Raw genomic sequence first — 14864 nt, 5'->3', positions numbered from 1 at the left:
AAATCTGAACCATAGGTTAGAGTAAATGCCTCCGCTATCCATCAAATTAGTATAGCTAAATCTGAAAGTCATCTTTTACTCTTCCTCCTTCCATCCCTAATTAGCAGATCCTGTGAATTTCCTTTTCTGAAATCCCTCTTCTTTGCTCACTTCTCCACATACCCCTATTACCACTCTATTACAAACCACCTGCAGAGGAGCTGTTATACCAGGTGTGCAAATCTCCAATTTCACTTTCCATGCTGTAGCCACAGGAATGTACCAGAAAGAAACCCCAATACTGTCATTCACCCTGAGGTAGGTTGAATGGAGGCCCCTCAAAAGATGTGTACACATCCTATTCCCTGAAACCTGGGAATGCGACCTTATCTGGAAAAAGGGTCTAAGCAGATGTAATTAAGTTAAGGATCTTGAGCTCATCTGACCTAGAGTATCTGGACTGGCCCTAAATTCGATGACAAGAGTCTTTAGAAGAGACACACACACAGAGAGGAAGAGGCCATCTGACACAGTCAGAGATTTGACTTATGCAACCAAAAGCCAAACAACGCCTGGAGCCACCAGAAGCTGGAAGAGGCAATCAACAGATTGTCCTCCTAAATTCCCAGAAACAGTGAAGCCCTGTTGACACGTAGATTTTGGACTTCTAGCCTCCAAAACTGTGGAAGAATAAATTTCTGTTGTTTTAAGCCACTCAGTTTGTGATAATTTTTTACAGCAGCCACAGGAAACTGATAAATATATCCATGAAACACAGTCCAAACTCATTAACATGGCTTTCAAGGCCCTGCACAATACAACCCCCTGCCTTTCTTTTTTTTTTTTTTGAGGAAGGTTAGCCCTGAGCTAACATCTGGCAATCCTCCTCTTTTTGCTGAGGAAGACTGGCCCTGAGCTAACATCCATATCCATCTTCCTCTACTTTACACGTGGGATGCCCACCACAGCATGGCGTGCCAAGCAGTGCCATGTCTGCACCCAGGATCCAAACCAGCAAACCCTGGGGCACTCAGAAGCAGAACATGCGAACTTAACGGCTGCGCCACCTGGCCAGTCCCACCCCACGCCTTTCTTACTCAGTTTTTTTTTTTAAGATTTTATTTTTCCTTTTTCTCCCCAAAGCCCCCCGGTACCTAACTGTGTGTCTTTAGTTGTGGGTCCTTCTGACTGTGCCATGTAGGATGCCGCCTCAGCATGGCCTGATGAGTGGTGCCATGTCCGCGCCCCGGATCCGAACCTGCAAAGCCCTGGGCCACCGATTCGGAGCACACAAACTTAATCACTCGGCCATGGGGTGGACCCTCTTACTCAATTTTAACTTCACCTTTGAAGTAAATTTCAGCCAAACCTAAGTTTATCTCTAAAATTATATTTTTAATTAAGAAATATTTCAAGCTTAGATAAAAATCCAGGAAATCGCCAATCCTCCTCCATCTTATGTGGGACGCCGCCACTGCGTGGCTTGATGAGCGGTGCTAGGTCCACTGCTGGGGGCTGAACCTGTGAACCCCTGGTCTCTGAATTGGGGCATGTGAACTTAACCACTATGACCCTGGGTCGGCCCCACAACTTGCTATTTTGAGAGTAATTTTCACTTCTTCTAACTATTACTATATTAGGAAACTATGTCTATCACTTTATTGGACAACTGTACTGCCTTTTAAAAATGCTTTTATAGGAGCTGACCCTGTGGCTGAGTGGTTAAGTTTGTGCACTCTGCTTTGGTGGCCCAGGGTTTTGTCAGTTGGGATCCTGGGCATGGACATGGCACTGCTCATCAAACCACGCTGAGGTGGCATCCCACATAGCACACCAGAGGCACTCACAACTAGAAGGTACAACTATGTAATGGGGGGTCTTTAGGGAGAATAAAAAAAAATAAAATTAAAAACAGAAGATTGGCAACAGTTGTTAGCTCAGGAGCCAATCTTTAAAAAAAAAAAGTTTTATTTCTTCTTGCCAGTTCTTACATTTATTTTTTTAAATTCCAACTTACCTTGTATTTTAAAAGTTATACTAACTCTTACTTTTTCAACAGTTACTTCTCAAGATTTTAATAAGCATACTTGAAATCTAAAGTTAATCAATATATTTACCCTCTTCCTGAACAATTCAAAGACCCTTGAGCACTTGTAATTCTAATAGCCCTCACTTTTCCTATGCTACTTCAAAACTCTTTTGCTTTCCCCCTTATACTGTAAACCACCAAATGAAACATTCATTTTTTGTACAATCAGTGTTAAGTTACTCAACTGTTTACCAACTTCTTTCTCTACCATTCCTTCTCTCTTGCAAAGCCCCCTGCTAGAATCCTTTACCTCTTGTATCCAATAACCTTGCTAAAGACTTTATAGAAGACTGAGATTATTTCAGGTAGATAGTCGTGTAGCGTACACACGATAATTTTAGCTCTTCCAATCCTTAATAACATTTGCTTATTCACTGAGTCTTGTTGCTCTGCTAGGACCTCCAGCATACTGTGGAAACGAAGAGGGTAATGACGTGTATCCAAACTTGTCATGGTCTTAAGGGGAATGCCTGTTAACATTTCACCATTAGGGATATGTGCTGAATGTTCAGAAGATATTCTTTATATCGATAGTCCAAATTATTAGTTTAAAATTATGTATACATGTTTAAACGTACCAAATGCTTTTTCTGAATCTATAATTATATGACGATCCTATGGGTTTTCTCCTTTAATCTACTAACGGAATGCACCACAATAACATTTTTTAATACTCTACTTGCCTTGCTTCCTTTTATAAACCCTCCTCAGAATTGATACTTTTATTCACTGCTATTTTAGACACTCACTAATTGTCTGCTTAAACTATTAGGTTGTAAGAATTTAAAATATATTTAAAATATCCCACTACTACCACATATTTAACCATTTCTCTGTGTTATTCTGTCAATTTTCGCTTTATGTATTTTGAGGTCAAGCTGTTAGATACAAATAGATGCAAGACTATTAAATTTTTGTAAAGAATTTGCTCTTTTTAACACTATTAGCGTCATTTAAGAACAGGTTTCTCGGGGCTGGCCCTGTGGCGCAGTGGTTAAGTGCACACATTCCGCTTTGGTGGCCTGGGGTTTGCCGGTTTGGATCCCAGGTGCAGACATGGCACTGCTTGGCAAGCCATGCTGTGGCAGGAGTCCCACATATAAAGCAGAGGAAGATGGGCACAGATATTAGCTCAGGGCCAGTCTTTCTCAGCAAAAAGAGGAGGACTGGCAGCAGATGTTAGCTCAGGGCTCATCTTCCTCACAAAAAAAGAACAGGTTTCTTTTTTAACATTATTAAAATCTTACTAATTTTTTTGTTTTAAAGTCATTTATTTAAAATGCAATTTAAGATCCTCTGTCTTTTAATACAAGAGTCTAAGCAATTTATATGTATTATAGTTGCCAATCTACTTAGATTATTTCCTATCTTACATTATGCTTTCTCTGAACATGTGTTTTTCTTTGTTTTTATCTTTCTTTTACTGTTCACTACAAGATTAAATATTTTTTATTTCTCACCCCATCCCCCCCAAACTGGTTTGAAAATTACATATTCTATTCCTATTATTTTAGAATTTCCCCTTAAAATATAAATATACTTTAACAATCTAAAGCTAATTAATGCTTCCCCACTACTGCCTCAACAACACAAATGCCTTAAAACAATAAATCCAACGACTACTCTTCTTACAGATTACTCTCTCTAGTTATTTTAATTATTTTAACCGTTTCTTACCAAAATTTAGCTGTTTTTTAATAGCCAATGGTTGTTTTCATTTACTCAGGTTTTCTTCATTTCTTTGCTCACTGCTGCTTCTTGTATCTTACTTTTTCCTTCTGAGTTCAATTTTATTCTTCCTTACGTACGTATTTTATTAATCTCTTCAGGAAAGAAGTACACTGTTCCAAAATGCCTTTATTTCCTTTTCATTCTTGAATTAGATAATATAACTACTAGTTCTGTGAAGTTATTACCTCAGCTATCTCTTTTCAGTGCTGATGTGACTAAAAAACTGCTTTCAGTATAAGTGATGCTCATTTTTACAACAACATCTTTTTGCTCAGAATGCAGTTTCATCACAAAGTATACTACTTCGGCTCATTAAGCTCTGTGAACCTAAGGAACTTCTCCTGGAGCATTTTCTCTAATACGGCCGTCTCCATCTTGTTTTGTTAAATATATGTATAGGTGTTCTTTCTAACTTTCACAACATCTCATTTTCAATCTGTCTCTTTGTTATGAGTAAATTCTCATATTCCTCTTCCACATCACTCGTGTTTTCTCTTCAACTGCCTAGCATTTAACAATTACCAAGTTTTCATTTCCATGATCATGTATGTTTCTGTTTCCTTTTTCTTGTCTTCCTGTGGGTTAGTTGAATCTTAGGGGGGTGGGGGGGGGAACGTTTCCATTTTTATCTGTAGTGTTTTTTAGTGTATCTCTTTGTATAGATTTTTTAATATAACAGACTTCTGGTGTCAACATTTTATCAGTTCAAGTATAGAAACCTTATGTCCCTTTAAATCCCTTTGCCTTTCCTTGTTTATAATGTAATTTCCTAAATATTTCTTCTATATACATCATGAACTACATAAGAGAATGTTATAATTTTCATCTTTAATAATATACTTTCTGTTTGAAAGAATTCCTATAGCCATTCTTTTAGGATAAGTCTACTGGTGAAAAATTCTCTCAGTTTTCCTTCATATAAGAATGTCTAGATTTCCTCTTCTCTGTGCTGTGTGGTTCCTTGGGTCTTGGGATCCCTAGCTGGTCTGCCTTCATCTACCTTTCAAATTCTTATGTTTGTTTTATATATAATGTCTGGGTTTTTAACTATACTTAGCAGGAGGAATAGATAGAAGTGTGTCTATTCCATGTTACCCAGAACCAGAAGTTCACGATCATTTTTCAACTTAGAAGTACTATTTGATCTATTTCATATTTTGTTTTTCCAATTGTTTATTTTCTCTGTTATACCACTGTAGTAGTACTTTGTCTCATTCAGTTTGTTCTGTTATTTAAATCCTTGATCTGCTATTCCCAATACTGGATTTTTTGGATGGTTGTGGGTTTTGCCTTTTATTGGGAATTCCTCTTCTTTAGCATTCCCATTAGGCTCGGGCTGTAGAAATTTCTGTACACAGCTGCTATGTATTTGCTTTTGCATCGCACTCTGTAAGTACTATGAATCCTAAGACCATTTATTTTGTTAATTTCTTTGCTTCAGATTGAGGTCCATGCAGGACACCAAACTCAAATTTGGGACTAACTGAGGGTTTTAATTTCATGACAGCTCGGACACTTTGGCTTTTGGTTTTCTTTGTTATTTCTGACACCTACAGGATTCTTTTCTTATGAGCTCAGATATATATTTAAAAGATTGTTTTCTGCTATATGATTTTTTCATCTTTTACACAAAAGGAGGAATTATTCTTCAGCTTCTTTTCTCTTGCCCTCTTCATCTCGATCTGCCTAACTCCTATTTATCATTCAGCTTTTAATTTAAACACCACTAATATAGATAGGGAGGCCTTTCCTGACAACTAGACTACTCATGTCTATAAAAACAAAACAAACAAAATGAACAATGATGAATTCTCTCATTTGGCAATGAGAAAAACCAATCTATAGATACATGAGCTACTTGGGGGGAAAAAACACTGCACATCATTTCATTAAGAGATGCATTTCAAATAAATTTTTAAATAGGTATATCAAAGTTTTTAATACATTTGGATTATTTTGTGTACTAATCATAATTATAAATGGTAATTCTATCAATAAAAACATTTTACTACTTAAGAGTCTTACAGTCAGAAGACATTTGGACACATTTAAAAGAGTTATGTAACAGTGTTATTTTAAATTGCAATAGTAAAAATATATTGGAAATTATATCCTTTGCAACTATTTAAGCTTATGGCATCACATTATATTTTAATTTGGAAGAGTGCTGGGGAACATCCCAAAGGTCCATCAATAGGGAATTGCTTGAAAAACAATGATATATCCAAAAAAACAGAGTTCTGTAGTGCTCTAAAAAATGAGGAATATGTCTATTTACCAACATGGAGTGATCTCCAGAACACACTGTCAAGTAAAAAGTGAGCAGAAAATAGGGTGGATGGTATGTTACTATTTATCTAACAAAAGAAATGAGTATACATTAAAACCCCCAGATAATGGAAGGACATACAATATAAAGCACTGCAATGATTACTTCATAAGGGCTGGAGGCGGACGAGCTAAGGATGAGAGCCATACTTCTTTGAATACAATTTGCATCATGAAGTGAGTTTTTTCAATACATCTTCATTGTAGATTTGACTTTGGAAGCATGGAAATATTTTACATAATTTTAAAATAAAATGAAATTTTAATAATAATCACCAAAAATAAAAACATAAAAAATGAAAATAAGATGTATATCCTGTTAGTAGTATAACGACACAGAGAATAACTATTCTAAACGACTTTAAAACACAGTAATTTGACTGTACAGCCCGAGAAGAAAAAGAAATAGAAAAATAATTTTAACCTGTTTTCAATAATACGTTATTCGTGATAATGTTGGTATTGTCATTCTGAGACTATAGTTTATGAAATGTGGACTAAATCAAGTGAGTAATTATTTGATCCTCTAATTCTCCAGTGTCTTTGAGAACTGGGATTCTCAACATGAGACGAAAAAGTTAAAAGTCTTGTGGTAGTGAATCTGAAGTATCAGTATAAACTCATGATGTATTTTATCTTAAAAAACCAAAACTAAACCAAAACAAAAAAGCCACTATATTTCCTAGTTTTGCTCCCCTGAAAAGGCCTAGAAACAGACCAATCTGGCAAAAATGAGGACCCCCTAGTATCCAGATTGTGGTTTTGAAATACCATTTTCCATTCAAAGAAACAAAGGCTCCTTAGGCCAGAATGGAAAAAACGAGCTTGAAAAGTCTTGTCATACCATACAGCAAGAAAGTTATCAAGGACCATTAGGGGTTAACATCAAAAGAATTCAAAAGAAACAAAGAGGGTTATACTGGCCAAAGATGAGACAAGTTGAACTTCAGTAAGGATGAAAACTATAACGGTTTTGAACTCATCAAGTGTATTTAAATCTCTGGGTTAATGATACCGAAACTTTTTTAAAAAAACAATCACTTTTGAGATAATATGATCTTTGGTATTTGCCTGAAAATAATACCAGAGCCAATAGCAAGGGTAGGATAAATGAATATGACTGGCCACAGGTTGACAGATAACTGTTAGATCTGGGTGGTGATTACATGGTATACCATTCTGCCTTATTTCATATATATTTTATATTTTCCATTATTAAAAAAAGATAGAAGAGCATGAGGACAGACATAAGTTTTCCAACTTCTTTTAAAGATTATTGGAACAAAAAAGTTTGAAGACCAGCAAGAATTACATATACCCTGTTAATCAAAGCATGCTTAGTACTTATCACCCAGCAGATGACAGGTGCTCAATAAATGGTTACTAATGAATCAGCGGAGATGGAATAGTTGACTTATGTGGTTAAGAATTTTTTAAATAATTTTTATTTAGAAAAATAAATTGAGATAGTGAGAAGCATCATACATTTATGCAATTCTGTATATAAGGATAAGAACAGTAATCATCCTTAAGAGGTTAGTTTTAAAGCATTATTTTTAAATAGCATTTAAATTTTTATCAAATATATCTCAGATTATAAGACAATTAACCACTTGAAACATGCAACTTGAGACAATCTTTCACAGTTAAACAACTTACCTTTCAAAGGGTGCTTGGACTCTCTTAATTACATGGTAATCAAGTATGTCTTTTGCCAACATATATTTATCACTTAATGATGTTATAATTCTTAGACATCCAATAAGCTCTAGATAGTTATAGAATTCATTTGTTATTGAGTTTAAGTCAGCTGTATTTGTTGCAGCATTTACCTGTGAAGAAGAAAATATACTCAGTTCACCCATTTACTTGTGAATAATATTTACATTTCAAATGACACATTATACTCATTCTTGAGTACACCAGGGTGGAGTGAAAGTATACCAAGAACTATTTGTTTAGAATAAATATCTGATAATTCAGTTTAATAAATATTGTATATTTCTTCCTTAAAGAAATCTAGAGTATAATGCCACTTTGATATAGGAAATTATTTACATAAAAGGCAAAAATTGACATAGAACAGTTACATACCACTAGAGACGAATGAGATGACCTGAGATTTCAGGAAAGAGAAAGAATATCAACTGAGACGTAAGAGACGAACAGCATAAACAAAGAAATACTTGACATTTATATGCTGCACACTTTCATATAGGTTAGTTCTTGAACAAAGTTACAGAGGGAGAAAGATAAAAATAGGAGGCAGTTAACGTACATTTGAATGGAAAATTTCCTTCCTATTTCTTCTTTCCAAAAAACTCTTCTCCCAGACATTTATATGATTCCCTCATTCATTTCAGATCTCTGCTGAAATCTCACAAGTCTTTCCTGACTACTTTGTTCAAAATACTACCTTCAACTCTGTCCAACGCTAACAGTAGGATACGTTGCCTCACACTCCCAAACTACCACCCTGAGTTTTAGCCGGGCACATAGCCAGGCTTTCCTTGCAGCTAGATGTGGTCATATGTGACAAAGAGCTGTCTGATAAGATGTGAGTGAAGATGTGCCAAACTTCCCTGTACTCTACTTCCACCTTCTCTCACAAGAGCAAGCTTCAGCCATGTAGATGAAGATAATATCCTAAGTGATCACACAACGAGAGGAAGGAATCCAATTCTCTGGATGACCTGGTGTATCACAACTGTATCTCTAAAGTAAGAGCCATTTCTGTAAAGGCCAGATACAGCATTTTATGCCATATGGTTGGTATCTGTCACACTTACTCAGCTGTGCTATTATAGTGTGAAAGCAGTCATAGACACATAACAAATGGGTGCTGTTGTATTCCAATAAAACTTTACGTACAAGAGGCAGTAGCACAGACTTGGCCTATGGCCATAATTTGCCAAGCCTTACCCTAAAAACTAAACAATGGATTTTAGAGATAAGTAAACATCTGTTTTTTGTTTGTTTGTCTGTTTTATTCTCCCCAAAGGCCCCTGGTACAGAGTTGTGTATTTCTGCTTGTGGGTCCTTCTAGTTGTGGCATGTGGGACACCGCCTCAGCATGGCCTGATGAGTGGTGCCATGTCCGCGCCCAGGATCCTAACCAGCGAAACTCTGGGCCATCGAAGCAGAGCGTGCAAACTAAACCACTTGGTCACGGGGCTGGCCCCAAACATCTGCTTTTGAGCCACTGTCTTTTTGGATCTCTATGTTACGGAAGCTTAGCCTAAGCTCTTACTTATTATATCCATGCATTATCTATCTCCTTTCTTTTCTTTTTGTAATACATTTTACTACATGACAGTATACTATAGTTGTTTATCCTCTGTCTTCCCTCTAAAATATGAATTCCATGGAGGCACGGATTTTGTTTGGTTCACCACTCTGTCTTCAGTGATGAGACAGTACAGAGTACACAGTATTTGGTGACTAAATGAACCAACAAACATGAATAAGAGTACAGAGACAAGAAAAGATAAAGCCATGAGAGTTAGAAGCTTTAAATGTCCTAATGAAGAGGAAGAAAGAGCATGGTCAAAACTACACTTTTGAAAGAATCACCCTGAATAAGATAATTAGAATAATATCCTAATTGTTTAAGCTTAGACATAATTTGAATTTGGTATAGTAGGCACACTGGAAATAAGAAGGAAAGGCTGAAGACATGCCACTCTTAGAGACAGATGATTTGACACATACTGATAAACGGAGTATGGAAGAATAAAAATAATCCCTTCTCCAGAACAGCTTGGAAATAAGAAATCTCTCGTAAAGAATAGTAAAATCAGGCAAAAAAACAAATTCAGGGAAAAAAAATTAGTTCTGTCTTAAATATGTTGGGCTCAAAGTGATAGCAAGACCCAGATCTTATATAGGGGCTCAAAAATACAGGTCTGGGAGTCATTCAGAAAGCTTACGGGCGAGAAGAAGCTTTCCAAACAGTATAGAATGAGAACTATTAAGACAAGACTGAAAAATACCTAAGTTCCAGGCGTAGGAAGAAGAAACATTAAAAAAAGACAGTAGCAGTCAAAAGTAGGAGGGAGTACAACACTAAAGAAAGCAGTAGAGAGGACTGAAAGCTATATAATATTATAATCCAATGTTACTGCAGTAAAAAAATAGAAACAAAACAGTAGAGAGGAATTCGAAGACAGTAGTGATTGCAGAAGTCAGACAAGATGAGAGGTTAGGAAAGAAAGGCCTTTGCATGTGGAGATTTAGATCCCTGAGAATCAGCTATGAACTAGCTAACTTGGAAGAGTGGTGGTGAGAACAGAAGGCTGAAGAAAAGAAGTTAAGAAATGAATAGGAAAGAGGAAGTAAAGAAAATAAAGTTAAACTAAAGTACATTTTTTTGGGAAAGAGGAGAAAAGGAAAACTAAGTCAAAGATTTAAAGGGTTAATTTAAAATACCATTTTAGGATGAGGAGTCTTGGGCCAAATAAATGGAATTATTATAACAACACGCTTCCATATTGCTTCCTTTATGATTTAGAAACTGAGGCTTAACAACATTAACATGCCCAAGGTCACATGGCTTATAGCAGTCATTTCAAACTAAAATCTGACTTCTGGGGATTTGCTTTTAACCATTAAACTATACTGCTTATTAATTAAGGCAATGGATAGAGTAGGCTTAAGTAGGAGAGAGGTTAAGGGAAGAAAAGTTGAATGGCTTTCAATGTCTTCATTAGTTTCCAAACCAGCACGTAGGCAATGATACTTATCGGGCATTATAACTAAACAATTTGTACATGTAACATGTGTAGCACAGGGCTCAACAAATGGTTACTATTTTTAGGAACATTGAGTCTCCCCACTTGTTTCCATATAGAAGAAACTCAGCCGGGGTCTTTCTCTCCACCTGTCACTCATATCTCCCTGCAAGAGGAAGGATAAGTTTTCTGACTGGCAAGCCAAGTCCTTCCTCTCTTCAGATCCACCTGCCTGCAGGAAAGTGCACTTTCATCTGCTCTCTAGTGTGCCACAAGGAACTTGCTTGCTTTTTTTTTTTTTTTTGAGGAAGATTAGCCCTGAGCTAACTACTGCCAACCTTCCCCTTTTGTCGCTGAGGAAGACTGGCCCATCTTCCTCTACTTTATACTGGGACGTCTACCACAGCGTGGCTTTTGCCAAGCGGTGCCATGTCTGCACCTGGGATCCGAACCAGCAAACCCCGGGCCACTGAGAAGCAGAATGTGCGAACTTAACCGCTGTGCCCCCAGGCTGGCCTCAGGAACTTGCTTTATATGGTCTCCGGCAGGGTGGATAAATCCATCTAGTTCTAAGGAGTGTTGGCAAGCCATCTGACCACAGATCGAAGTCACGTTATCCAACTGGTTTTATCAACATTAAACCTGGCACTTTGATCTCTAGCTGTCTGACCTTTACATCTCTCTCTTAACTGGTTGTGAACTCTGCTGGTACACTTAACTACTCCACAAAGAGTATTATTATTCTATTGCGGATCTATTCTGTATATTCAAATTTATCTAGAATGTAGTCTACATTTTAATAAATAGGTACATTTCTTACCCTCATTACAATTTGTGCCACATCAAAGTCGGAAACATCATCTAAAATTGGTTGGGTATTTTCTGGTCCATAAACAAGGCAGTCAAATAAGGTTTTAGAAAAGAAACCAGGTGAAGGACCACCATGAACCAAAGAAATGGCAAGCATTTTGCCAGCTTCATAGTAAAGATTGTCTTTCAGAGCTGTAAATACAGATGAAAATACATTAAATACTTCTTTTACTATTATAAGATAACCATCATATATAATGAATACATATATAATTAAAAATAAAAAACCCTAAGCATTAGATAAATGTAAAAGCAATTACTAGAACCTATAATCATGTATAAAATATAGATCTCACCTAAAAGATATAAAAAATATATTCTTCTAAATACAAAGTAATAATCTAATGTAGAAAAAACATAAATACAGAAAATCTTTTTTAAAAAATCACCAATACTCCTACCACCATGATAATCAGTGTATACACTTTGGTGTATTTGGCCTGTGTATATAAATATATACATAAATAGTGTGACTTTTGCTTTTTTCCGCTTACTATATTGTAAACTTCTTTCATATTATTTAAAATTATTAAAATATACAGCTAACGGATGTATTAAGACTAATTTACAGATGTGCTAGTATGTAAACCATCCCATTATTATTGGATACCCTGGCTGAGTAACATTTTCAACTATATGAGACACAATGTTACAATAAACATCTATTTACATATTCTTGTTTATATATCTTTGATTATTTGCTTAGGATAGATTCCTACATATGTATTAGTAATTCAAAAGGTATGAATATTTTTAAGGTTATCGATTACATAGTCCTAAATTATCTTCCAAAATAGCACAAATTTACTCCCCAAATATATGCTGTATCACCATATCATTACAGCTTTCAGTGCTTTTTAAATTGTCATTTAAAAGATTTCAGCTACTTTGATAAGTCAAAAAGATATGTAATTTTTATTTTTTCTAAAAATTGTTCAAAGCTACTTATTAATAAGTAACATTAACAATACCTAAACTAATAACAAAATCTCAACAATAACCTATATACTACATATTAGTAGTTACATTTTACAGATGAAGAAACTGAGATCCAGAGAGGCTATGTAATTAATCCAAGGATATAAAGCTTCTGAAGTAGATGTGTATACACTGACTTCAGATTTTGTGACTTAAAATCATGTACTTTCCACTGTACCAAAACTGCCTCGAGTTAACATTACTGATTATTTGGAGTCTTTTTTTTTTTTTAAGGGAGTTTAAAATTAAGCTATGAGTACGGTATATAGTATAAATGATCCTTGGTAGTTTCTCAATTATTTTAATGATGCTTCAGGCAATGGTGAGGAAGTTCTAAGGAACACATAGGAGGAAATTCAAAAGGAATGAAAGAAGTCTTCTCACTCTCTTTTGAATTTCCTATTACAGCAAAAGTGGAATAAAAGCTCCTAAAAAAGAATGCTAGAATTAACCAGTGTTTTGAGATGTCTGTTTTAATCACAGTAATTCCTCACCTGAAGATAGAAAAGTATCATATACATAACTGCAAGAAAAAATTCTTGAAAGCAAAAGTACATTAAAAAAAATCTGTTCCATGTGGATCAGAAAATTGTTATAAAAATCCTAGGTTGTAAAGAAATATGCCAAATGCAAATTCCAAATATTTGAATAAGAAGGGCTCAAATAATCATCCATCCCATTTGGCTACTCTCAAATGAAATTAGAACGAATATAAAGTACTTTTTGGGAAGTTAAATTTAATTATAGAATCACTTCACAGAGGATACTGCTATAAAGAAATTAAAGATATTCTTAAATAAAAAATGTTTCACTACAAAATTTACTCTTAAAAAGGTCACTTCTCCCCTCTTTTCTGTGATTCTATCAGTATTTTATTAACAAAGTGAGTTACACATTTTGACCACAGGTATTGAGTATCAATTCTAATCAGCTATCTCTTTCTTTACACACGGTATATTCAGTATGTACAATAATAAATAAAATAATTACCTTGAGAATTTAGAGACAAGTTCTTTGACAAGGACCCTTCAAACAATGGTGAGTTCTCAAGATGTTGCATTAAGAGACTTAGGAATTCTTGCTTTGATCCAGGATGCTCTCTTCCAAAATTATCATTTTCATTAACATATACTACTTCAATTGAGTATGAAGGATTAAAGTTTTGATTTCTGAATCCATCTAAGGCACTATTCCAGATTTTGGCTTTGTTGATATATAATTTTTTAGTTTTTCTTTTAATTTGAAATCCTAACTCTATTATAATGGTTGCAATATCTCTTCTAAATTTGCTGCCTTGCCTATAAAACATGAATTTAAACATAGAGGTAAGTACTCTAAAGTACTTTATGTGACACAACAGTTATACAGCCAATAAAAAAATAATAGAAAAAAAGATTAGAAGGAAGTTCTTCCCCAACAACCACCCAAAAGCAGACACTGGAACCAAAAACAGTTATCTGATAACCTTAGTTCTAAATTCTTGATTTCCTCTCCCCAGTCTTCTTATCAAATTAAAATCATCTAATGTCATAAATGATTTATGAGAATGCTGATTGATGATTATCTCAAATTTGATCACTTCAGTGGATTCAGGTGTAAGAGTCAGAACGTCAAACTCTTACCTTTCTGGCCAATGGCTACAACATATGCTCGCCTAACTGTATCTTACATTGTATGTTCACAAGATCCTTTAAAAATAGAGCAAACATAGTCTCTGCTGACTATATGAGAGAACTGTAGTTTTAAGAGATTACACAATGTATTTTTAATCATTAAGTTAATTAACAGTAGAGCTAATATTATAAACAGAATTCACAACCCTTTAAATAGTACGTTTTAGTCTATACCAGTAGTTCTCAAGGTGTGGTCCCAGACCAGCAGCAGCAGCAGCATCTGGAAACTTGTTAGAAATGCAAATTCTTGAGCCCCACAACAGATAAACAGAATCAGAACCTCTGAGCATGAGGCCCAGTAATCTGTCTCTTAACAAGACATCCAGGCAACTGTATGAGCTAACTCAATTGCTCCCTGCCTCAGTTTCTCCATCTGTAATTGGGATTGGTGTACTCAAAATAATCCTCTTTGGGGCAACATTCATGGATCATCTTTCTACATCAAGTATAAGTTCTTCCCATCCTAAGACGTTACAATAGCCTAGT

General features: G+C 35.4%; 1 protein-coding gene across 6 annotated transcripts in view; it reads right to left on the bottom strand.

The window, feature by feature from the left end:
* G2E3 (G2/M-phase specific E3 ubiquitin protein ligase) overlaps window positions 1–14864 on the bottom strand; it is a 50965-nt gene that overhangs the window by 2672 nt on the left and 33429 nt on the right. For all 6 annotated transcript variants that reach the window (XM_008535874.2, XM_008535875.2, XM_070587439.1 and 3 more), the window contains 3 exons: window positions 13696–14003; window positions 11678–11859; window positions 7787–7959 (listed from right to left, as the gene is read on the bottom strand). In XM_008535874.2, coding sequence (XP_008534096.1) covers window positions 7787–7959; window positions 11678–11859; window positions 13696–14003 — 663 coding nt within the window. The remainder of the gene's footprint in view (window positions 1–7786; window positions 7960–11677; window positions 11860–13695; window positions 14004–14864) is intronic.

This window comes from Equus przewalskii, chromosome 1 (genome assembly GCF_037783145.1).
Source record: "Equus przewalskii isolate Varuska chromosome 1, EquPr2, whole genome shotgun sequence".
Taxonomy (NCBI): domain Eukaryota; kingdom Metazoa; phylum Chordata; class Mammalia; order Perissodactyla; family Equidae; genus Equus; species Equus przewalskii.
The sequence above is the reverse complement of the archived record's forward strand: the minus strand, read 5'-3'. Positions and strand labels throughout refer to the sequence as shown.